This window comes from Aristolochia californica, unplaced genomic scaffold, assembly GCF_029961685.1.
Source record: "Aristolochia californica isolate CCGP_79_NKW_82.1479 unplaced genomic scaffold, dmAriCali1.0.hap1 SCAF_11, whole genome shotgun sequence".
NCBI classification, from domain to species: domain Eukaryota; kingdom Viridiplantae; phylum Streptophyta; class Magnoliopsida; order Piperales; family Aristolochiaceae; genus Aristolochia; species Aristolochia californica.
The window spans coordinates 31,931,371-31,958,521 of record NW_027181782.1 but is presented as its reverse complement, the minus strand read 5'-3'; the positions used below and the strand labels follow the sequence as shown (position 1 = coordinate 31,958,521).

Sequence of the window (27,151 nt, the reverse complement as noted above, 5' to 3'; positions counted from 1 at the left end):
TAACTTTTAAGGTACTAGAAATATTTTTGTAAAATAAGTGAAAATACAAAAGAGAAAAACAAAAGTTATTGTTAGAGCTAGGTGGTTCCGTCGACCACTGATGGGTTAGATACTTGACTTTTCGCACTTAACAGACTAGGTTGTATTGGCTAGGCGTTTGACACGGTATCAGAGATAGGCACCACGTTCTGCATTTGAATCCTGGGTGAAACGGTAGGGAACGAGAACGGTGGGTGTCAGAGTTAGGTGGTTACATCCACCACTGATAGGTTAGGTATTTGGCTTTCTGCACTTAACAGACCGGTCTGTTGAATTGTATTGGCTAAACGTTTGACAATCACAACTTTCTTTTTAAGATAGAGTCCTACTCATAGTGAGGCTCAAACTTCCAAATCTTTGAGCACGTGAAATAAAAGTGTATAGAGTTTGATAGAACTATGAATGCCAAAAATGTGAAAACAATTTGGGAGATTTAGCCAAATTTGGAGTTATTCTCTTCAAAAGGGCAAAATCAGAATTTGAAGAATAATATATTTTTTAAAGTTTAGTATGCTAATATAAGCTTATTAAATTCACCTCTACGTATTTGGGAGCTTATTTATAACTTTGTAGCCAGAATAGTCATTTTTTTAACCATTTACAAAAAGCTAACAAAATTGATAATCTATGTTTTTGTAACATATTTTTTTAGTTCTTATGACCCAATGATCGATTTGTCAGATGTGGTTCTAGTCCACCTCTCTTGATTAAGTTGACTTTCTGCACTTAAACGACTAGTCTTTTTGGTTGTATTGGCCAACCTTTTGATATGGTATTAGACCCAAGTCCGGCACGTCCCGCCTTTGAATCCCATGGGGAGCGGTAAGGGGCAGGGTGAGTGTTAGAAGGTGTTAGAGGTGGTTCCGGTCCACCTTTTTTTATTAGGTTGGTTTTCCGCACTTAAACGACTAGTCTTTTAGGTTGTATCGGCCAACCTCTTGACACGATCATGACATCAATCAACCACTTCATAACCCTTTGAAAATCAGGTTGATAGATCATGTTTTATAAAATTGGTAAAGGAGTGTTTTATATAATCACTCATGCTACAATAGATGATCCATCATGCTAGTTCATGATGATGTTTTATAAGCATTTCCTTATCGCTCGATAATGCCTCTACAAGATGACTAATATTGCTTTATAAAATATGTTAGGTTGCATTCAAGATGATCGATCAAGCCCTTGCGGGATGACCGATCATGCCTATTGCCAATGTACAAAAATGATTTATAAGCGTAATATAGGCCATGCCTAAGGGTCTTGAAAATATTTATATATAATTAAAAACATTTAATGCCCTATTTTTTTCTTGAATTCAAAGGTTGGTATAATACAAAAACATGAGATTGGAGTTTTAAGCGAAGTTTATACATGGTGAAAAGTTATGTTATAATGTCAAACCTTTCTATAACACGTATATTCATTTTATAAAAAAATTACTCACATCAAATAACCAAATTATGTCTGAGTCGGACCACAACTGTAGCAGCTTGTAGTGTAACAGTCCGACTTAATATTGAACAGTAAGGGGGTCCAGCAAGCCAGCAAGCAAAACGAACGCGATGGCGGCTCCGGGAAAATGTTTCCTCGTGACAGGCCCTCCGGTAAACTTCATCTACCTGAACTCAAATAAAATTCACTGCCATTTGGATTCGTCTTCATCTTAATCTGTGGTTTGTTGTTTTCAGGGCGTCGGAAAGACGACTCTCGTGATGAAAGTCTTTGAGAGTCTCAAACTCTTTCACCCTAATCTGAATATACGTGGATTTTACACACGTAGGATTGAGTTTTTCGTTTCTTGCCAATTTTCTTATAGTTGAAATATAAAAGAATTACTGTATTGAAGAAGGCATTTTTACTGAATTGATAGTTTTCAACATGGTTTTCGAGAAACATTTCATTTCTGCGTAATTCTTTAGAATCATTAGTGCCTTTCCCCCCCTGCTATTGGAGAGATATTGGAAATCCAAAATCTGGATTTTGCCATTGGAAAATTGATATTTTTTTTGTCAGATACACGCTCTAAAATTTATTCTGAACTTTGGTGACGCTGTAATGCTTAAAAAAACTAAAAATGCGACAAATTCATTAATTAGACTATATATTTATTTATTATTTCCATTTGTCGATGAGTGAAGGATTTAAGAAACTGGTAATTACGCTGATTTGGCCTTTTATGTCTCAAGGATTTTAGCCTACTGACTTGATTAAGAGTTGAGACATACTTTATTAATCGAAATACTTAACGGGGAACTGAGTTTCAGTGTTGTCTGCTGTTACTTCTCAATAGATTCTTCTGTCTCATATAATTTCATCAGCCTGATGGTGGAATTTTTTGGTTAGGTGAGATTAGACAAGGAGGTGAGAGGGTGGGATTTGAGGTAGTGACATTGGATGGCAGAAGAGGTCCTCTTGCATCTACAACAAATTCAAGGTAGGTCTTCTTATCTCTCCATGCACTTTTTCCTCCTACTTTTTCAAAGCATGCATGCTTCTTGGCGGTGTACATTCTTTTGTTTTCATTTTTTTTTGCTTTTTAAAGGCTTTTTTGGTATAGTTTTTGTAGCTAAGAAGAAAGAAAATAATTATTAGAATACTAGGGGTATTTGGTCATTTCATCATCTCATATAGGTTCATATGTTCACAGAAAGCTAGGCTACATATCATGTCCTTATGTTTCAAGTCTCATTCAATTCTTATGTATATTTCGCGAGTTATGAGTATTTTGTATGTAGGGACATAATTGTTCTTTTGTTGTAATCTCACTTAAGTGAATGATTAAAGCTAGGCTACCTCTCATCCCATCTCTCAGTATGTTTGCCTTGATTTTTTTGTCTCCATTATACAAATCCTTTGCTATGTCTTTGTTTTTGTCTTCTATACCTCATTCAGTGCAGGATACTATGGCTTCACCTGAGTGAAAACGAGCTATGGATGAGGAGGTAGATGCTTTGGTGTTGAAGTCTATGTGACCCACCTTTAGGGGAGGCTGTAGTAGGGTGTCGTTGAGTCTACGCAATTAAGTATAAAGATGATGGGACTATTGACCGGTATAAGGTAAGGCCAAATTAGTAGCCAAGAGCTATACATAGATCTTCAATGTTGACATGTTTGAAGGGTGGCCGCTATTTCAATTGGATGGCCAAATTGCATTCTCGGAAGTATATATGAAGCAACCACCTGAGTATGTTGCTTTGGGGAGACAGAGAAAATGTGTCGATTAAAGAAAGTGATCTATAGACTTAAACAAAGCCCTAGAGTGTGGTTTGAAAAGTTCAACATTGTGGTGATGAAGTTTGGTTTGTATAGAAGTCACTGTGATCACTCTATGTTCTTGTTGAAAAGGACGACCGGTATTGTTATGTTAGTTGTCTATGTTGATGACATCACCTTATTTGGGAGTGACTTGGAAGGAATTGAGGTAAACACGTATTTGGCCACAAATTTTCAAACTAAGGATTTGGGGCAACTGAAATATTTCCTTGGCATTGAAGTGGCTAGAAGTTAGAAGGGTGTTGTTCTCTCTCAAAGAAAGTATATTGTAGAATATGTTGCAGGAGTATGGTCTCTTGGGTGTTTTGGAAGTCAATGCTAGCATTCATGACTCTCATAGTCCTGTTGATAGGGACAAGACACAATATAGACGTCTAGTGGGAAAATTGATTTATGCTACAGTCACTACATCTATATATCCTTTGCAGTGGGAGTAGTGAGTCAATTCGTGGAAAAACCCAATAATGATACATTTAGAAGCTGCTAAGAGAATTTTAAAATATTTGAAAGGTGCTCTTAGAAAATGCCTACTATACACTCAAAATGAGAGGATTGGTGAGATATCCTGATGTAGATTATGCTAGGTGCAAAATGGATAGGAGGTCTACCACGGGTTACTCGTGTTTTGCTAGAGGTAACTTGGTGAGTTGGAAGAGTAAGAAACTAGCTGTAGTGACTAGAGCTAGTGGTGATGTAGAATATAGGGTAATGGCTCACATAGTTAGTGAGCTTACGTGGGTGAAATCGGTTCTTGTTGAGTTTGGATTTTCCATTTCAGAACGTATGGTTATAAAGTGTGATAATCAGGCCATCATAGTCATAGCAAATAACCTAATATTCTACGAAAGGACCGAATACATAGAGGTTGATTGCCATTTTATTATAGATGTTGTAATGAGAAAGTGGTTAATCTGTATGTGAAATCCTTAGAGCAACTTGGTGTGTTCACAAAACCTCTTGGAAGGCATGAAACCTGGTATTTTGTGACAAGCCGGGACTTTTTGACATTTACTCTCCATTGGGAGTGTTAGAATACTAATACAAGGGTATTTTGGTCATTTCACCATTTCATATAAGTGTCATATGTTCACAGCAAGCTAGGCTACGTATCATGTCCTTATGTTTCGAGTCTCATTCAATTCTGACATATATTTAGTGGGTTATGTGTATCTTTGTATGTAGGGGCATAATTGTCCTTTTTCTGAAACCTCACTTAAGTGAATGATTAAAGGGAGAGGCTTGTGCTTTTGGGAGCCTAATCAATGAGTCCTCGTCTCGCTGCTTCTCAATTCTTTTCTCTTCTCTCTATTTTCCTCTTTTCTCTTCCTTCTTCCTCTCATTCTTACATCTTTTCAATAATTATTAAAAAAAGAAGAAGAAGAAAACAATTAATGCAAAGAAGTAGTGAGAGAGGAGAAGAAGAAAGAAAATAATCATTCAAGAAAAAGAAGAAAAAAATAATCATTCAAGCAAAAGAAGAAAGAAAATAATTGTTCAAGAAAAAGAAGAAAAGAAAATAATCATTCAAGAAAAAGAAGAAAGAAAATAATTGTTCAAGAAAAGAAGAAAAGAAAATAATTATTCAAGAAAAAGAAGACAGAATTAAGAAGCAAAGAAGTAGTGAGAGAGGAGAAGAAGTTTCCTTGAGAAGAAACATGAGGGAAACTAGATATGTCTGAGACACCAGAAATATTCTCACCTCCTCATGGTTTGAGAAAATAACTGAATAACAAATCATAATTTTAGTCCAAGCCTTCCACTTCTGGGGGTTCCAGGGACATTCTCACCTTCATTTCATGGTTTGAGAACCGTAACCGAATGAAAAATCTTAATCTTAGTCCAAGTCTTCCATCTGCTAGACCCTGAACGAGAAATGTGGGAAACAAATGAATTTCCAGCTTGGAGTAAATGCAAATGCGAAAATATGTAAAACACTCATTCCACCATACTTCTTTCAAGCTGGGTCATATATGTCAATGTAACAAACCCATCTTGGAGTAGATGGAAATTAGAGGACTTTGTCCAGCAATATGCAGAGATTGATAAGCAGAAGGTACATTTTAAGGAGAAATTATTTTAATGAGAAATAATTGTATTTCTGGCTTTTACTCATATGAAATGGCAATCAAATTACTTGGACATTAGATTGCATGTGGGAAACCTGAAGTTATCATCAATGGTTGTGCTTATTTACTTTATATAAGCTTCTGCACTTTATGTCTCACCTTTTCAAGTCATAAGATTTCTTTTTCTCGATAAAAAGTACAGACTCCCTCCACAAGAGGATTTGCTCTGAATGAGAAGCCAATTAATCACCAAGAAATGTTCAATAGAATGCCAGATTTCCTATCATATAAACTAGCCCAATCTGCATATAACATTCCAAATCTGAGTATGCTAGTCTTTCAGTTTAAAAGGCTCTTGAGATTTTTATAAAGCCCTAGTGCAGGAGCTTTCTTAAAGTATCACAAATGTCTTTCAACTATTGTCCAGATGAAATACTACAGAAGTCTGCATGTACAAGCTGCGTCATGTAAATCAATATCTCCTTCCTGCATGTATGACCGTCATTTGTAGATGTAGCATTGGAATTAAGAATCTCTTGCTGTAGATTGGGTACCTTTTCTCATTTAGAACTGCACCTTCCTCGAATCATGGATTCAAACTTCAACAGAATATCCCAATGTTCTAATATTTTTTTGTGCTGAAATTCAGATAGAAGATTAAATTTTATTTCTATTTCCAAATTGATCCTTTCCCCAGATAAAAAATCATTAAATATCCGATAAAAACTCATTAAATACCCTTTGTGTTGTATGCTTGAGTAGATCCATGCTACGGTATACCAATCCTAAAATTTTCCATGCTACGGTATACCAATCTTTTCAAACCTTGCATGTGAAGTTGTTTGAGAGTTGAGACAGAATTGTACTCTCCTCCCAAATTTGAAATTCCCTTGGCTATTACATATAACTTCCTCCAGATTGTCATTCTTGAAAGCATTTTTGTAAAAAGTAAGGAGAGAGAAGAAGAGATGAAAAGAGAAAGAGAGGAGAAGAGAAAGTGGAGAGAATGGCTCAAAACTGATCTGCCTTGGGTGGTTTGCATGTCCCCAGGCTTATTTATTGAGTGAAAAGGTAAAAAATTACAGGTATGCTCCTCATTTAAGTGAAACCCTAATCTTCTTATATCTCCCACTCTACATGTCCTGTTTACATGAAATTTGGACTATAAGCATAATTCAACATAAGGAACAAGATTTCATCAAGATATAAAAGTGAAGGTCAGGTGAAATGACCAAATTGCCCTTATAGTTGTTTTTCAACAATTGTTTATGTCCAATTGATAGATAAGCTGATTAATATTTGCCTACTGCCCTAATAATTTTAACTGAAAGAAGAGATTTTTTTTTTCCAATGGCATAATGAAAATAATACCATCCTAAAGCTAAACATAACAAATAGCAGTATTTTTTATAGAAACCCATGCAATAAATCCACTTATAGCCATTTGAAACCAGCAAGCTTGGAGTCTTGTCATTGATCCATTTGGAGCGCTTCACATTAAAGAACCCATCTACAACCCTCAGCGCATTTATGAACTCAACTCCTACCAATACGTATACAGTTTTTCAATCGCTGCCTCTTTAGCCTTTGTCGGCATACACGTGAGATGTGGTATCATGTTTATTTGGGGATCAGGTCAGATATTCCTGGGTCAAAATTGAGGACTAGCCATTGAAAGCTTTAATCATTTGATAGTTGCAAAGTTGAGATTCTTGAGAGACAAAACAGCATGGCAGAGGGGTGGGATGGATTTGTTATTCTTTTTCATGCAAAGAGCATTATGAGTGCGCATAGAAAACACGGTGAGATTCAAATCTTTAAACAGAAATAGTAAGAAATAATGATCTACGATGAATCAAATGAAGAAGAGGGAGAATAAAGAATTCAATAGAGGTGGAATACGATCCAGAAGGATCAAATAAAGAAGAGAGAAGTGGGAAGAAAAAAGAAGGAGAGAGGGTGGAGAGGGTTAATTTTTTTTTTTAAGGGTAAATGACTTTTATTGAAATGAAAATATTATCATACAAACCAATACAGAGGACCCTTCAGTCTAAAAAGGGGTAGGAATTCCCAATAACAAGAGATGGGCGAGAAGCTTCCTCTTTAGCTAATATATCAACAGTGGAATTTGAAGCCCTTAATGTGTGCTTCCATGAAGCAGCATAAGGCTTGAAGTCCATAATTTCTTTGTGGATATATCTGACATGTCAAAGAGGCTTCAGATTTTCTTTCTTCCAGCTAATCACTATTGAAAAATGTCCTTCTACAGCAAAGGAGCTGAGAATTACTCGAATTTACTTAGAGCTCTGATTTCTGTTTTTGCTGTGTCTTTCCATCCAATAGGATCTGCAAAAACAAGTTGGACAGTGCCTTCATGATCCTGAATGACACACCAATCCAGCCTGCCTAGGGTTTCTGAGTGAACTTCCATCAGCATTTAGTTTGAGGCTCTCAATGTAGAGGGTTGATTATGTTCACTCTAGAAAATTGTGTAACATTGATATTTCATGCCCTATTTATGAAATTTCATTGAATTCACCTTTAGGATAGAATGTATCTTGTTGGATAGGGATTATCTCTTTTATAATACAGTTATGGTCACCCTTAGCTTATTTTAAAATTACATGTTTATATGGGACATGACTAATGTTAGCACAAGTTTTCATATCAAACAAAAACCTCCTTACTTTCTATGATAACCAAACAATATCTTGAGATGTTACTAATTGCTTGAATGAGGGCAGGAAGACGCAATCCTCCTGGCAATGAAGTTTTCGGACTAAGGCTAGCAGTAACATGAAATGTTGGTGAATTCTTGAAACCAAGTCAAAATCTAAAAAAAGCACAAGTCAAAGAAGAGGATTGCTTAGAAGAGGACAAGTGAAGTGGTGTCACCTTGAAGCAAATTTTTATATGCAATTAGTCTAGGTTTGATTTTTCTCTTAAGTAGATCTCACTTAAGATGTGTCACCTAAATCAAGCTGGTAGGGCAATTGGCTAAATTATACAAAGAGGCATTATGCTTTTAGACATGCATATATGGTTGGAAGGGTGAGTGTTGTAGTAAAATTTGGAGACTAAGTGCTGAGTACACTTCCTAATTTCAAAATATTTGAGCTGGTGAGTGTACTTTTAATCCAACAGGATAAATAGAAAGCAGAGAAGAGTACTTTGAGATATTCAACAATCGAGGTTATGGGAGAGAAGAAAAGTATGAGATTGAGAGATGGAGAGGAGGAGGAGATGGGGAGGGTTTGGTAGGGTGCTCCTGCATCTTTTGCAAAAGAGAATTGGGAAGTCCACAATACCTCCTCTCAATGTAGTGGTGTTCCTTTCTGGTGTCTGTTTTACTGGGGAATGGATACGCTGATTTCAGACTTTTGTTTGTAAGACACCTAAATGGGGCTAACTGAAGAAAGTGAGGGTTGCCACCAACCTGCCACCCCACTGTGATGAAAACAAAGAGGTGGAAGTTGGACATTTGCCACCTTTGAGTGTTTTTTTTTTTTTTTGAAATAAGGTGTATATACTATAAAAGAGAGGGAAAAGAACAAACAAACCTAGCTAGGAGGGCCTTCTTCCACAACAAAGTGTTGGAGTGAAATACCCGTCTTAGCCTGAATGTCTGTCAAAAGATTGGCAAAGCGAGGATTGTGCTTCCAATTACAATTTAAAGAAGAAATTAAATTACAAATTTTTGAATACATATTCCAATGGTGACCTTCCACGAAGGTCTGATAGATTTTGCACACCAGTTAAGGACAGTCTTTGAGTCCCCTTCGATGCAGAGGGGGCCCACGAGCTGGCTAGTGAATACTTTGATTCCGTTAAGCAATCCAGAGACTTGAACCACAGACCTATTGAGACTTGAACCACAGACCTCCCACCTAAATAACTCTTGTGAAGTTGGGTCCAAGGCCCATCCCAAAATGACTAGCCAACTTAGGAAATCTCTTTCCCAACTAATAAACTTAAGATCTTTGTACTCACTAATCCATGTGGGACTATTCTTTAACACTCCCCCTCACGTGAATGCCCTCTTTTGTGGCTCTACAAGTGGATAATTTACGTGTAGGCTCTCTTTTTGTGGCTCTACAAGTGAATAATTTTAGGTGTATGCCCTCTTTTGTGGCTCTACAAGTGGATAATTTAGGTGTAGCCCCTCTTTTGTGACTTTACAAGTGGATAATTTAAGTGTAGGCTCACATATGAGTACCCGCTCTGATACCATGTGAAGTTGGGTCCAAGGTCCATCCCAAAATGACTAGCCAACTTAAGAAACCTCTTTCCTAACTAATGAACTCAAAATCTTTGTATTCACTAATCCATGTGGGACTATTCCTTAACAACTCTTGGTTACATTTGGTGTCATGTAAGATATGAACCCCTACTTTGACTTTGTTGTGGATAGTGTTAATGAGGACTGCAATCAGTTTAGTCTCAATATATCCAGTTTGTTATCACATAATTGAGGAGTGGAAAAAAGTGCTGAACAACAGGCAAATGACTTGGATGATCATGTTGTCCCATCTTCTTAGGATTCAATAGGCTAAATAAGCATCCTTCTAAAATATCGAAAATGTTCTTGGGTGCTTCAAGTTAGGTCAATATGTATTTTTAAATGAAGACTAATGACTTGCACTTTGAAATTGTTCCTCCAAACTTCAAAACTTGTTTGGTCTTTTCTAGAGGCTGATCTGTTCATTGATTGCAAACTTAACTGTCCGAATGAAATGACAATGGTCTTTATTGAAATTACTTGTAATTGGATGAGCTACATTAGTGGAGTTTTTAAGATGAACATAATTGCTTGTACTTGCGTTTCCCCATTACATTTTGTCCATGAAAATCTTTTTGGTTATGACTTTTTGGATCAATTAATTGCATAATATCTGTTTGTTTCTAAGCTTTTTATCAATTAGAGAAAGAGTGTTTCTTTAGCCTTAGGGTTAATGCCATCAACAACCATTCTTCCCTCCATGCTTAGGAAATGCCAGTGGTTAGAATAACTACTTCTGAGATGGCTGACTCTAAATAGGAAATTGTGAGCTTAAGTAGCGAAAAATTAATGATGCAGAGAGTGCAAGCAAAGAGTGGTTAAGCGATAGGGTATAGTTGGATAGTTAGATAACAACTTTTAGAAGTACAGGAATGGATGCAATCAAAAGGATAGTTGTTCCCCCATACAAGATAATTGTAGCACTTGTTTGATTGCATTGTAAGACATATAGGCGATGTTGGAGGTTTCCAGTAATATTAGCTAGCCCAAAGCTATGGAGTAATATGAAGTATTTGAGTATCACTTCAGATTTTTTTTAGCAGGCACAAACTGTATTTGTAAATTTTTTTCCTTAAGAGTTGAATCCAGCCACCTACTTAGAGTGGTGGTTGAAACTTGTTAGTGAGAATAGTCTCACATGGATAAGTGTTAATAAAAGTTGTTGGCTTACAAGGTTGAGCAATAAACCTTCAAAGTGGCTTGTCATTTTTTTGTGGCTTCTATGTGGTCTTTGGCTTTAAATTGCACTTGTAGGATGATTCTTGCACTTAACTTCATTGACGTTCATACTCTTTTCTTTCTCTGCCTTTCTTTGATGTCTTTAGAAAACTTTACTTTGGTCGACATCTTTGATTAAAGACTTCAATACCACTCTTAGAAAGGTTTGAACACTTTACTATTACTAATACCACCATTAGAGTTTCTACTTCTCTCCTTCAAGCTAGAGAACTATTACATAGAGACCTAGCTTGGATTGACACAATGATTTTTTTTTAAATGATGCTGAATTTTATTAAGAGAGAGCTCAAACGAGCATATTACAAGGGGGGAAACCTTCCAAAACAATGAGAGATTGTTGGGAGGTTGCGAATTTTGCCAATTTATCAGCTAAAGAATTGGCTGATCTAGGAATGGGGTTCCAATTACAATGAATGGATGATACAATGTCAGCAATACAATCAATGGTTGGCCAGTGGCACCAAGGGGGAGAGCTAGGGGTGGCATCGAGCCGAGCCGAGCCCGAACCTGCTTATGTTCGAGCCGAGCTTGATTTAAATATTTCGAGCCGAGCCTCGTCTCGAGCCTAAAATTGTTATCGAGCTCGAGCCCAACGAGTTCGAGCCGAGCTTGAGCCTCAACATACATTTAAAACTTTTCAAAAAATATATATTGAATAAAATGTATATAAAATTATGCATACATTTTACATAAAATTGGGCATAACTTATATATATAATACATGTATAAGATTGGGCATAACCTCTACTTAAAATTGAGCATAATCTATATATATAATACTTGTATAAAATTCGGCATGACCTTTACTTAAAATTGGGCATAATCAGTATACATAATACCTGCATAAACACTCCATAAAATTGTCTATACATTCCATAAACACTTCATGAAATTGTTTATACACTCCATAAAATAGTCTAAACACTCCATACACTGCATAACATTATAAATAAACTCCATACAATAATCAAACACAACAAAATTAAATAAAATATCACTATCAATTTACAATCACCCAAATAAAAACTATAAATCCTTTAAATAAAATCCTATTACTATTACAGACTTACTAGAAAATTACAAGAAATAGTTTAAATTTTTCTTAGGAAAGTTAAATGGACCTCTTATTGCCTTTTCTAAGGAAATAAATAAAAATTAATAATTAATCTAATATATTATTATACTTATCGATAAATTTTTAATCACATAAAATGTCAAACACAAAATTGCTATAAAAATTGCCCCATGCTCAAAGTATTATATCATCAACTGTCAAATACTTATTCAAAATTTTTCTATATGGTTTTCTAACCCATCTTGGCAAGAAAATCTTACTTAGAAAATTATATGATTTTTTAAAAAGAATTTATAATTAGAAAAATATTTTGAAAAAACATGAGGCACTAATGGTCCTTATATTTCTATTAAAAATGTCTTTTCAACATTTATTGAAAAAACCACTAATAGTCTCTAGAAACGTTTTTCTCGTAAAATATATTTTCAATTTATTTAAGAGCCATGAGGAAGGGATAGAGTTTTTTTTTCCTTGTTTATGATCTCGCACGTAGGGGTGGCTTTGAATAAATTATATATAAAATTATGCATACATTTAAAAAAAAATATAATGATAGGGGAGGTTCAGGATTGAATTTCAATAATGGATTAAAATGCACCAATATTAATATTTTTTACTCCAATTGTTGTCTAGCTTGTTTTGTAATTTTTGAATCTGGCCATAATTTATTATGGCCTCCTTAGTGCTCCTAGATAAAAATTTATATTCTAGGAAAAACTAAAAATATTTTTCCTATGATACATATTCCCAAAAAAACCTTTAAATAAAATCTTATTACTATTAGTGACTTATTAGAAAATTATAGGAAATATTTTAAAATTTTATTAGGAAAGTTAAATGGACCTTTTATTGTCTCTTCTAGGGAAATAAATAAAAATTAATAATCAATCTAATATATTATTATACTTATCAATAAATTTTTAATTAAATAAAATATCAAACACAAAATTGCAATGAAAATTGCTTCATGCTAAAAGTATTACAGCATCAACTGTTAAATACTTATTCAAAAATTTTCTATACAGTTTTCTACCCCATCTTGTTACGAAAATCTTACTTAGAAAATTATATATTTTTAATAAAAAATTTCAATTAGAAAAATGTTTAAAAAAACATGAGACACTAATAGTTTATAGAAAATTATTTCTATAAATTTTATTTTTAATTTTTTCCAGAGGAAAAAGTTTTTTTAATTTTTTATCTTATGATCTCGCACGTGCGAAACCGCACGTGCGAGATCATCTTCGCGCGAGGGAGGGGGGAGATTATTTCTCCCCTGTTCTGGTTTTCCGCCGAGACGACGCGGAGGGAAGGGGGTTACGGCACCGGGGAGGACCTATCGTTGGGGATGACATCTACGACGGAGGCGGCGGCGACGGAAGCGGCGGCGACGGAAACAGAGGTGACGGCGAGGAGAGGAAGAAATCGAACGGACGGCCACAGAGGCGGCCGGAGAGCAGCTGCGACGGCCGGCGAACAGCTGCGACGACGGTAGAGGCGGCGACAACAACCGATGGGAGGGGTCGGCGGTGACGAGGGGGGAGGAAAAATTTTTCCCCCCCTCGCTCTCGATCCCGCTCCCGCTCCCCCGCTCGCTCGCGATCCCAATACCGATCCGACTCACTTCGAGCCGACGAACAGAACCTGGCTTCGGTCGAGCTCGGCTCGTTAAGGTAAACGAGCCGATTTCGGTGCTCGAGCTCGATAGATAACGAATCGAACCGAGCTGGTACCGAGCCGAACCGAGCCGGCTCGGTTCGAAGCCACCCCTAGGGAGAGCTATCTTTTGAACACCAGCTGATGACAGTCTTTGAATCTCTTTCGATAAGCAACTTGCCATGGAGACGCTCTTTGAAGATTTGGAGGCCGAATAGAAGAGCCATGTATTGACACAATATGAAAGTGAATAAATCATTACTCCTGCTAAACAATAAGATTCTATACACCAACAAAACTTGGTCTTAGCCGAGTTAAGAGACAATGCTCAAACACAAAGGCGGAACCACCCTCTTTTAGGGGCAATTGTAAGAGTCTACCGACTTGCAAGAGTAGCAACAAATTCAGCCACTTCTAGGGGTGAAGAGTAAACTAACTCGACTCGACTCAACTTGATTTGACTCAAGCTGGATTTAAGGAGACACCTGACTCTATCAAGTAGAGGGTCTATATGCATTGCTCCAAAGTGATAAAAAAAAAATCAGAATAGAGTGGATATTGGAAGCCTACCACCTGTAAAGGGCCTTTTGGATGTAACCTGAATTCCACATGTATGGGAAAAATACTAAAGTTAGATATCGACCAAGTTGACTAATATCAAGGCCATGAAACTTGACGAGAAATTACCCACAAATTCCATCACGAGACCATCAAAGTCACCATAAAATTAACCAGACCTGGACCATTAAAACTGCCATCAAGCCGTATAGATTGACCATTAGATGAACCAACAAATTGACAATCAAAAGTAACCAATTTTTTGACCAACCCAGAAAAAATGCCATATGCATTTCATCAAAGCCCCTAGGGAGTCATGCCTTCTCAGTCTACAAAATCTACTTGTTAATTATCAATAAAGAAAAACAGGAGGAAGTTGCATTGTTACTTGTTAACTATAGCCCTTTGGATTGTATTGTCACAACAGGTGAATTTGTTGTCCTTATCAAAAAAAAAAAAAAAAAAAAAAAAAAAAAAACAGTGAATTTGTTGTATCTAAAAGTTGTATCTGTGGCCTATATTTTTGAATTTCTACCTTGATAACAACATCCCCAACTTCAAACTTGGAGCTGTTATTAAGGCTGATGTAGCTACAAAATGTCTCCTTGAGATAAATTGCTTCGGATACCAGAATATTTCTCTCAACTCCAACCTGCCCGCTTCAAGATATGGAACACATCTCTCTAGTTATGCTGTTCTAGAGGAGCCCAGAAGTGGGTCCTTCCCAGCTACGACAACTAGCATTGGAAGAGCTTTTGGGCTTCTCCATAGGGATCTGTCATCACAAAGAGCAAAAATCGAGTTTCCAATGATCATTGAACTTCAATGCTTGGAAGCTAAATTGGGAGAGAATCTTTGCCAGGGTCCGCCAAAGAGATAATAGTTGGCTCTGACAACACAAGCACTCGGCAACTGGAAACCAAAACCTTCACATAGCAAGCCCATGTGGAACTGAGCAGTGCAGCAATCGAAACTGGTGAGTTTATCTAGATTGGACCTTCGTCTTGCTTCTGAAATTATTTTCGAGGCGAAAAAATTGGTGGCTTTAATCAGTCAATTCCTCCAGTAGAGTACTTGAAGCTCTCTTAGCCAATAACCCACACAGAGCAAACACATAGGCTATTTCTTTATCTTGCTTTTGAAATTATTTCCATCATACGTTCCATTGAGGGGACATATCCTGATGATTGTCAAACTCAGGGTTCTTGATCTTTGCATCGATGAGATGGAGAAATTGCTATCTTTAATCAGTCAATTCTTCTCCAAGTCGTATCTACTAAGATAACTGATCATGATTGGGTTGAGAAGCACACCTACTTGTATCAACATTACTCAAGTGCATGATCCAACCTTTCAATTTGATCAATAGTAGTGGCCAAGGTATTCGTCATGATGTGCTTGGGTTTTTTCAATGTTGATGCCATTACTGGAGTTCTGGAAGCACTGGGCCTATAGTTGACAGCCTTCCTCAATGGTGGCCTTGACTATCTGTTGTAAGGGCAGAAAAGATTAAAAAAATGCCTCGATGAACATCGAATCAGGGAAACCTTGTTCCTTGTCATCTTGAAAGACGAAATTATTTGCCAAGATTAGGTGAGGAGATAACACGAAGGGGAGTTTTAGAGAAACACTGAAATACTAACCATACGTTGAATGGAGAGATTAAACTGTGATGAAGTTAACAAAATCAAAAACCAAAAAGAGACTCGAGTGAACTGATGGAGGTTAATTCTATATAAGATGAAAAAGAAACATTCATCATCATCTCTGTGAGTTGATAAGTTCAACTCACACATTTTAGAGAACCCACTGGAGTACTATGTTAAGATTGAGTTTGGTTCCATCTCAAAATGATTAGCCACTTAGGAAGCCTTTTTTTTTTGTTGAGAAAGACTTATGAGTCTTATTGTTCAACCTTATAAATCAAAAAATTTTATTTACATTTATCCATTTGAAATTATTCCTGCTATTCCTCCCCCTCATGTCTAGACTTAATCACATAAATAACAGGCTTGGGACATGGATAACACAAACCGGGTACAAACTCAACGAAGTGCAAACTGAGCCTAACAGGCATATGTCCTACTCTGTTCTTTTTTCTTTATACTTAACAAGTAGATTTTGAAGATTGTGGGAAGGTGCGACTCCTTTGGATCTTTAAGGACATGCACTAGGTATTTTTTTAATTTTATTGGGAGCCCAGAAGGGAATCTTGGCCCTGCAGGAATGGAAGTATCCTTTGGGACTGTTTGGGACAAGTCAAGAGAGCGTATCCTGCTCCTTTCTGTGAGTGTGACTCTATGCAGACCTCTGAACTTTGCTCTGCGGGTTGAAGATCTACAGGAAAAAATTTCAATTTTCAACTCATTATTGAAGTTGATTCAGTTATAGTAGTTAGATGGTTTTTAACAGGCATCATGCTACCTTGGAGATTTTGGCATATCCACAATGAAGATCTAGATACCTAAGGCCGTTTGGTCTAGTGGTATTCTCTTTACATCAGGTGTGTCAGGTCGCGAGTTCGAATCGCGCCACGCCCTCTCAAAAAAAAAAAAAAAAAAACAATGAAGATCTAGATTTGTCATGCTCTTTCTTTGCAGGGGGTATATAGCATGAGAAGTGCAAATGGTTTGGCAGATAATCTGGCTAGGATAGGTGTTTCATGTACTCACCAATTGAAAGGGATACTTACCTGCTTGATTCTGGTTGATTTTGTGTTAGGTTCTTTGGTTTGTATGTTTTTTGGCATATTAGTGTTTAGTTTTTTCTTTCTGTTTGGCCTTTGAATGAGTGACCTCTTTGTATCTTGTATTTTTTTCGCGTCTTTGCGGTGAAATTCTCATTATTCTCAGAAAGAGTTGAAAACAGATTTGCTATTCTATTCATTTTCCAATTACAAAATGATGGAGTCAACCTCACTTGCAGACTGTCATTTTGCATGCTAGCAGTAGTTAAAATAAAAAAATCCTACCTGTTATAATAGGATAATTTTTTGTCATGAAAAATAAAACACAAAAAAAGTCTTCCTGTTTACTGGAGTTTTTCTTTTGGAGCAGCTCAGCTCAGCAGGCTTTTTATAACAATCTGCTGCTGTTGGTCTTCCCATGATGTGTTTATCTATTCTTATGGTCTAGTGGGCTTTGCAATTTGATATTTTTAATTTGGGTACCACTTCATTCTACAGCTTGAGTTAAGTATGTTTTACAATGGCAGCCCAGAGTCCATCAGATGGCCCGCTGTTGGGAAATACAAAGTAGATCTAGCATCTTTTGAGTCACTCGCTTTGCCAGAGTTGCAGGTAGTCTTTCTCATTCTTTATCTTTTGAGACATGAAGCTAAATAAAGCAGCCTAAGTTTAGGAATCATTTGCCGCACTAATGTGGCTTTGCTTGTGGCAGTGTTAACATTAGTTCATTCTCTGATTTCAGGTCAAGGAACATACAGATCTCTTCATCATTGATGAAGTCGGTAAAATGGAGTTGTACAGTTCTTTATTTTTTCCATCTGTTTTAAGAGTTCTAGAATCCAATATCCCTGTCTTGGCTACGATACCCATTCCAAAGTTTGGTCGAGACATACCTGGAGGTATTATAATTTATATCATCTCTGTAAATAATTTTGAGTGGTTGAATTGTTTGGATTGAAAGTTACTTTAAATAGAAGCTCCTGCCTATAAATATTTAAAGTTCTTGTCCTGTCAAAATCTAAATTTTGTATGTGATACTATGTTCTTTTGGTATTTTATGTAGTTCTATGCATTAGTGTCATTTATTGCTCCTATTTTAGAGGTTTGGGATTCATTATAGAATCTTTCTGAGGCTTCTGAGGTAGAGTTCTTTCTACTCATTCAGTGCTGAAGGAAAGACTTGAAATGGATAACCCTCGATAGTGTATAACCTGTATATGATCCTAATAGAGTACTGTCATCTGCTGTTCAAGTGGGGGTGCTAACAAAGTTTCTAGATATCCTAGTCTTCCACTTTAGGACTTAGTGAAGGTGATTTGGATCATTCATGTGAAATCCTCGCATGAATGAGCTGCGGTCTGAAGTCCCAGTTAATCAGAAAATAGCTGTTTGACCTTTAAAAATGGCCAGAAAGTTTTCCTATCGTCAGCTATTATGGAATAAGTTACACATACAGGTGGATGTTCTGCTTTATGATAATTTTGGATCAACCACAATCCTCTGAAAATGCCAGTTGCAATTTCTTTTTGTATGTATCTTGCACATGAGGTGACTACTTGTTCTTCATAATAACGTGTTCTCAATTCTTGAACATGTCCATTTTTATTTGATTAACAGCTTATTTAACAAAACTAAAGCGCCTGTTTTTTGTTTCTTCCTCTATTCAGTTGTTTATTTGATGGGTTTAGTTTCTAATCCACTTGATTGATGATTTTGACAGTGGCAAGGCTGAGAAATCATCCAGGAGCAATTGTTTACACGCTCAATACGGGGAATGGAAATCAGATCAAAGAAGAGGTTCACACCCGGTTGGTGAACATATTCCAGAAGCAGTGAACAGGTTTCCGCGATCAGCTTGATGCAGGAGCGTGAGTGGTCTTTGCTAGAACATCCTGGAGGTGCTCTTTGCTAACATTCAACCATGCCTGGCCGTGGTTCTTATAACACTACCTCTGCTCATGAGATGTACTCTATTTAGTTCAAGTTTCATATAATCACAGGCTATTTTTGAGCTAAAAATAATATTTAATTAGATAATAAGAATATTTTCATGGTTATGGTTTGGTTTGTGTTTAAATTCATTTATTTATTAAAAATAATTTCAACACATGAATCCTTAGATATGAAAGATGCTTATTTAACCCCAGTTTCACTAAGAAGGGCTCTTGTTGTTACTCCGGGTAATTCCAAAAGTTTGATTAATTGTTGGTGAAGAAAAAGTGAATATGAAATGTAAAAATCTGAACCGTTGAATCTGAACCCCCAACTTGATATTATTTTTACCAAAAGCTATTGTTTGCTAAAACCAAACCTGTTCTTGGTGAGAAACCAGAACAGAAATCTTTTGTTTCTCTGTGAGAGAAGTCGTGTTTTTCCCAGATGCCAGAAGAGTCTTTAGGCAAGATGCTGCTGCAACTCGTCGATTTGTATTGCAGAGAAGAAGAGGGAGAATCCAGGACATGAAATTTCTCATGTTTTTTAATTGGAGTTTTCTATTTATTTTAGTAACTTGTTATCATTGATTCTTGGGTTCAAGTTCTCTTATTCAAATCCTAAAAGTTTCCTTTTTAGTCAAATATGGTAAATTTTTTCTCCCTCTTACTTCATTCGCTTAAAAGATTTTAAAGGACATGATCGAAATCTGATCTTTTAATTTGTTTTATCCCTGTTTAGTGTTAAGACTGGTCACTCTCATTAATCTATTAATTTGATGAATGTTTCCTTGTTTTTTTGGAACTATGAGTGTCGCATTATCACCTTATTCCATTTGAAGTATGAGTGTTACTATCTCTATTTTTCTTTCATTCATCTTGTATTTTCATCGCTTTGAAGTAATAGATCAACTACGTGCAAAGAACAGGAAGACGACCAACATCCGATTTTTTTTAATTGAGTAGTATTTTTATTCTTTAATTCTTTTTACCCAAGTGGATTTTTTAGCTACCCTTACTAATTGAGTAAACTCTTTTTATTGCCCTAAAGTTGGGTTGGTCCTCTAAATTTGAGCAGCCTTTTCAAACTAGTATTTGGAATTCTTTAGTTGGGTTAGGGGTAATTTTTCTTCTCTCACATTTATTTTGTGTAAGCTAGGCCTCTTGATAAAGAAAATAATTATCCCCAACTTGAGGGGGAGAAGTAGAAAATGTACAAAGAAATAAGTATTTTATTTTATGTGACCAAAATAGTCAAGTAAAGAGGAGAATAAAAGAAGACGATTTTGCATCTATGAAAAAAATTTTAGCTAAAGAAGATTGGACTCTAAGATTGAAGACCAATTTTTTTTTTTCTATGCAAGGTAAAGTTACAAACTCTAACTTGAGGGAGAGTGCAGAAGAGTGATATGGAAAAGTTCAAAGATATTAGGAGTACTATTTTGGGTCTAACTAGGACATAGGTAGTTTAATTTCATTATGGTTCTATGTATTTCCTCCACTATAAATAGAGGCACAATGTACTTAAATTAAAAAAGTTCATAAATTATTTATCGTTTCCAAAAATTCAATAATTTCCCATAGGTCAAACTCAAATCCTAACAGAAAGTGTTTTATTCTATATTTCCAATGCGAGTAATTACTTCCATCAAATAGTGGAGGTTGAGTTATTGACATAACTATGGAGAGGTTTGTGAAGATGTGCTAGTAGCCATTTGGGATCTTTAATACTCAACCTAAAGATTTTAACAGGCTTCATAAGTATACTTGCTTTGATACCATTAGAAACAACTTAGTCCAAGTAAACCTAGAGGGAGTGAATAGGTTTACCATAGTTATGGACTTTAATTCCTTTTTGCACAAGCATATCCACAACACCATGATTTTTATAGTCATTTACAATTACTATATCAAATTACTACTCCACTCGCAGAGATCTCTTGCCCTGGAATTAAAACGTCCACTCTGTTTAGCCAAATGACTATATAGGTTATATTACATCACTACTCCGCTCGGATGGATCTCTTGCCCTGGAATTAAAACATACACTATGTTTAGCCTAATGACATCTAAAGCTTAGAACTACATAGGTTATTTTACATCACTCGCCCAAACAACTAGAGACTTACAATCAACAAGAAAAACAACATCTGACCAAACAACTAGGGACTTATGGTTGGTAAGAAATATACCACCTACCCAAACAACTAGGGACTTGTGCTCAACAAAACTCTAAGTGAAACAACTAGAAAAGAAACTTATAGTTGGTCACAAAGACCAAGGAGCAAGGGATACTTGCTTTACAAATAAGCTCATAATGCTTCTTAATGATTAAAAAGCCCTTTCATATGTTTTGTCTTTCCCTTGGATTATTTGGAGATTCTAAACATCTTAATAGGAAGATTAGTAATTGCTCTAAACTCTCCTATATCTTACTCTAAGATTTGTCTCTATTGCTGATGTATCAAAAGCACCAGTCCAAGGGATAGGAGTTTGAAATCCTTGTTCTTCCCTACCTTTATCTTATGTTCTCTTTGTTCCTCAATTTTCCTTTGAGCCTCATGTTAATAAGTAAACTTACTAAAAAATTTTGGATGTTATATAATTTTAAGACTTCCAAACCAAACATGTGATTGATGGATGCCATGAAAAAGAACGACTCTACTACCTTGCAACTAAGATCATCTCAGTACTTGTTACGACCCAAAAAAAAAGTAGTTTAATGGTACAATAGGTTAGGTCACCTATATTTACCTACTTGACAATCTCTTATTCTAGCTTTACATTCCATTAAACAATTACCATGTGAGTTTTGTCTATTCAGTAAACATCAAAGAAGTATTTTTTTCTTGTTGTCAAGATGACTCTAGTAATAGTTCTTCTGATTTGATCCATTATAATGTGTGGGCCTCTTAATATATCGAATATTTCTCATTCTTGATATTTTGTCATCTTTGTGGATAATTATTTCCTTGTCACTTGATTGTTATTAATGAAGGATCACTCCTTAACATTTTTACATTCTATGCTATGGTTGAAATTCAATTTTAGAAAAAATAAAGGTATTTTGGTTAAATAATGCAAAAGAGTATCTCTCTTACTCCTTCAATCATTTTGTAAATAGAAAGGGCAATATTCACCAAACTTAATATGCTTATACACTTCAACAGAATGATGTAACAGAAAGAAAATAAGACGTGTTAGAAGTGGCATGTGCTCTTTAATTTTACTAGTCATATGTTGTTCTCACCACTTGTTATCTCATAAATTGAATGCCCTCTACGATTTTACAAAACTCTTCATCTATCTCTCTACTCCTTCACACAAATCCATTTTCCCTTCCTACTAAAATATTTGTGTGTGTTTGTTTTTTGCACAATTTCAATCCAAGTCAAAACAAACTCGATGCATGAGCCTTCAAATGAATCTTCCTTGTATATGCAAAAAATAAAAAAAGAATGTATATGTTATCATTCGGGATTGATTGCAACTTTGTATTTGCTAATGTAACTTTTTTTTAAGATCAACCCTTTTTATCCTCAGTAAAACTTCTCATTTAATTCTTATCCCCATCTAAATTACCTAGACTTCTTGCGCCATTGGACCAAGAATTGCTTCATCCGAATGAGGAAGATAGTTTTCCTTCTTCTCCACTATCCCACCAATCACTTGGGCAATCTGTTCTTTCTGAGGTAAGTTCTCCTACTAGTCCTTCCATCACTTCTGGCCTTCAGTATGATATTCGTCTCATTGCTCTCTTAAAAGAATCTTGATCATGTATTTACTCCATGACCCACTACTTTTCATCCTATTTCAAAATTTTCCTCTACTCATTGCTTATCTTTGAGTTGTAGTTCCATTCTAGTAGCCATCTCCTTTGTTTTTCTTCTTAAAGATTATCAAAAAGTTTTATAACATCCAAGATGAAGAGCCACTATGGAAGAAGAGATGACTGTCATTTATGCCAACCACACTTGGGACCTCACTCACTTACCATCCAAAAAGATTTTTTTTGGGTTTAAGTGGCCTTTCACTGTAAAATAGAATACAAATGGTAGTATAACCCGTCTAAACAAGTTAGTAGCTAAATGATACATTCAGTCATATGGCATTGATCATGTAGAAACATTTTCTTCGATAGCTCACCTTAACTTAGTATGTGTTCTTCTTTTCCTTGCTGCAACCTTTAATGGGATCTCCATTAATTAGACATTAAAAATGTTTTCCGTAGTGGAGATAAGGGGAGAAACTATGCAAACTTTAGAAATCTATTTATGGTTTAAACAATCCCCATCGAACATGGTTTGAAAAAACTTTGTAGAGTACTTAAATTCTTGAAATGTTAAAATGATCATTCTTTATTTGTCAAACACACTAGTTTTGGTGTCGTTCTTATAGCCGTTTATGTGGATGACGTTATCTTGATCGGAAGTGAGAAATTAAAATTCAAAAGACCAAAGATGACCAAAGATGAACTTAGAAAAGTATTTAAGACCAAATATTTTGGATTGTTAAAAATATTTTTGGCATTGAAGTTTTGCAATCAGACATGGGGTCATTTTATCACAAAGAAAATATGTGTTATATTTATTGAAAGAAACATGTATGTTGGGTCGTAACTAAGCCCCTTGATTCTCCTATGGACCCAAATGTTAAGTTGCAATCTGAAGCAGGAGATAAGGTAAATATGGGAAGATTCCAAAGACATTGAAAAACTAATTTATCTTACTGTAAATCAGTCAGATATTTATTTTATAGTAAGTATCGTTAGTTAATTTATGCATAATCCTTAGATATCACATTGGCCAGCCTTGGAGAGAATCTTGAGATATCTCAAGAAAAGTCCAAGACAAGAATTATTCTAAAAAAACCATAGGCATGTTACTATTGAAGGGTTTGTAGATGTAGAGTAGGCTGGTTCTCCAGATGAAAAAAATCCACTTTCGATTATTGCAAAATTATTGATGGCAACTTGGCTACCTTGTTAAGAAAAAAACAATCTATTATAGCTCTATCCAGTGCAGAAGCATAATATCAAGCTATGAATCATGTTATAGGTGAGATGATGTAGCTTAAATCCTTGTTATCAAAATTGGGATTTTCTTCTAAGGCACCTATGCAACTTCACTATGACAATCAAACAACAATTCATATTACCACAAATCCAATTTTCCATTTAAAAAAAACAAGCATATCAAAGTTGACTGCTATTATATGAGAGAAAAACTACAAGCTAGAGAAAATTTTATCACTTTCTTTTAAGAAATTAACTTGCAGACATCTTCACTAAAATCGTAACACCAACAACTTTTCCTGACTCTTGTACAAAATTAGGAATTTATAATATATGTGCACCAACTTGAGGGGTAGTGTTATAATGACATCCACACTTTGGAGGATGGCATAAGGGTAAATAGGATAGCTCTCCAATAAAAGGTAGCATAACTTTGTAATTATACAAGCTGGTGTGTATCTTTTTTTCTTTAAGGGGTGTAACCCTAAGGGAATTATTGACATTATAAACATCTTCCTACAACTATAAATACAACCCAAAGGGAGTGGGTTAAAGCATCCAAATCTAGCCTTTCTTAGCTCTAAATTCTCTCTTGTGATTGCTTTCTTTCTCCTCCTCTCTCCCACGAACTAGGGTTTTTCTTCTTCCTCTTCTTTATCTCTTCCCCAATTTCTCTTTCTTCTTCTCTAAACTTTTGTAATCGTGAGAGAAGGCCCTACAAATTAACATCATACACCATGAAATCAGTTATTCATTGGAAGAAATAATAACAAAAATATAATACTAGGGAAGATAAAAACAATCAGTTATTCTATGAGTTGACTCGATAAACCCACAAAGACAATGTTTCTAGCCAAAAAAGATGATGCAGTTCCAGCCTTCGCTAAGCTATGTGAAAAGTCCAAAATGAGCAAGATTACAACATTATCAAAATTAGGAGTGGCCATAGAGGATAATTTAAAAACAACATTATCAAAATTAGGAGTGACCATAGAGGAGAATTTAAAAATTAATACTTCGAGGAACATTGCACATGACATAGTATAGACCATACATTTTCTACCCATCAACGAAATAATGTCCTTGAGAGGAAAAATATTACTCTAATTGAAACGGCAAAGGCTATGCTACATGCATACAATTTGCCACGTAGACTATGGGTCGAAGTTGTAAATACAACTTGCCACATCACAAATTGAGTTATTATTAAGCCCCTTCTCAACAAAACTCCATATGAGTTGTACACAGGCACCCTTCCCAACATAACATATATTTAGAACCTTTGGATGCAAAATATTTGTACTGAAAAAAACCAAAAGAAAATTTAGGAAAGTTTGACTCTAGGGCTGATGTATCTCTAGGCAACTAGAAGATGATTACATGGACCTCATTAGAATATTGACAAGATGATATGGACCCTGTTGGGACGCCAAGTGGGAAAGATTAGGATCCCTTTTGGGACTCCAATTGGGGGATAAGAATATATAACTAATAAATTTATAAGAGTGATATTTTAAGTTCAGCCTTGAGAATAATGTGCCTCATCTACAAAAAGGAATAAAGACCTCATTGAATGACCAATGAGGGTATATTTGTATACAAAAGACATAAAACATTTTGGATAGTAACATGGAATGTGTGTATGATAAGTAAATGTATTTGTTTTGTAATACCAATGTATCATGCTATTGACTTATAGCCTAGGTTGTCGTTTAATGACTTATATGTTCCTTGTTTGGGTTGTAATTATTGTTTTTTAGCCTTCATTATGAATAGGGTTTGGTAGTTGGTAAGATGTTAGTAATTATAATTGCTTGGTTTTAGGAATGTGGAATGCTTAAAGGGTTGATTATAGTATACAATGATTTAGTGTTATAAGTATTGCATTTTATTTGTTTATTGACTACAATGGATATGAATTTCCTTGATCATGGTTCTTGAAATTTTCAAATGACCATGAATAGGACTTACTAGGCAAACAACCTAGAGTAATGGACTCGTGTGGCTTGTCTATTATACAGACATTGAAGTATTGCCATCCATAGAAGATCTGAGAAGGTGGAATGGTACATGTTTTTATTTTTTGACTGTTATAAATTAATATAAGGTATAGAGTTTTTAAGAAGAGATATTGGGACATGTATAAACATATATGTGACAAGGGGAAGGACAATTGTTATTAGGTCATTCTTTGTGAATTAATGTTAATGGATTTCAAGTAGGATTTTTGAAAGTTGGACATAGATAGATGTACCTTGATGTTGCAAATAACCAACAAGGATTTTAATCCGAAAAAAAATGCAACATTCAAAAGAGGTTTTGTCATGCTTGATATTCTGCAAGTTAGATATTGGGGCATGATACAATGAATAGACGAAGAAATTATTTTACAAATGATAAGTTTGGTCTTTTCGGTTAGACAAGTGCTTTAGCGTGCGTCACTTGTAAGAGCTTGGAGGATTTTATAGACTTTTTGGATAAGTTGAAGTTAGCATCAACCACTAGAGGGAGACGTATTGACCATTATTCACTGTATTGGCCTTTCTATAGATTTTGTTAGCTTACATTAAACCTCAAGCCTTAATGCCATAGCAGTTTTGAGTGTAATAGAGAAACTAATAAAACAAATTGAACTTGATTATGGAATAAACTACTAATAAAAAAAGCTAAAGTTAGATCACTAAATTCTCATAAATTAAAACCTTAGTTTTGAAACCACAATTCCAACAATGGGGTACAATTCATTTTTTTTTTATTTTTTTTTGTAGGTTATAGATATTAGTATAAACAATCCAAGTCTCCTCTTGCAACTTAAAGATCATTTGATCATCTTTGACAAAGAAAACTAAAAATACTTAAATGTCATCAAAGTAAAGGAGATGCAACAAACAATGGTCAATGATTAAAAAAACAAGTCGCCTATCTGGGTTGTCATGAAAATGTTGATGTCATAACTCTAACTTAGTGGACTTAGTCAATAGTGGGAGGCAATTGGTAATCAGGACAACCACAAATAAGGCTGGAAATGAAAAGTTTTGTGCACTAATAAAAGTAAAACAACTTAGTATCTTCTATAGAATGTGACATACCATCTTATACCCTAACCACAACCACATAAGTAAATAACAAACACTCTTCCACACATAGTAACTTTAATATGCAATAACTAAGAGCACTACAAGTTCACTTTGTTAGTCTTGGATTTTGCAACATGTTCCTAAGCCATAGATTCAATAGGAAGGGTGATGAAGACTTCTTTTAACATGCATTCTAAGTCTCAAACCATTTTGCAGCTTCTCTTAAAGTACTAGGTTAGACTAACTTAAATGCCA

The 27,151-nt window shown here is 35.4% G+C and overlaps 1 protein-coding gene across 2 annotated transcripts; it reads left to right on the top strand.

Annotated features, from left to right (window-relative positions):
- Positions 1–1,574: 1,574 nt before the first annotated feature.
- On the top strand, positions 1,575–18,915 carry LOC137944803 (uncharacterized). 2 transcript variants are annotated; one of them, XM_068790557.1, is made up of 6 exons: positions 1,575–1,646; positions 1,731–1,818; positions 2,386–2,476; positions 17,402–17,486; positions 17,617–17,773; positions 18,595–18,915. In XM_068790557.1, exons 1-6 carry the CDS (start codon positions 1,605–1,607, stop codon positions 18,708–18,710), a joined length of 579 nt encoding a protein of 192 aa, XP_068646658.1. In that variant the 5' UTR covers positions 1,575–1,604; the 3' UTR covers positions 18,711–18,915. The 2 variants fall into 2 exon arrangements, with proteins under 2 accessions (XP_068646658.1, XP_068646659.1); XM_068790558.1 differs by lacking the exons at positions 1,575–1,646; positions 1,731–1,818 and having other exon boundaries at positions 2,396–2,476; positions 17,373–17,486.
- Positions 18,916–27,151: the final 8,236 nt, after the last annotated feature.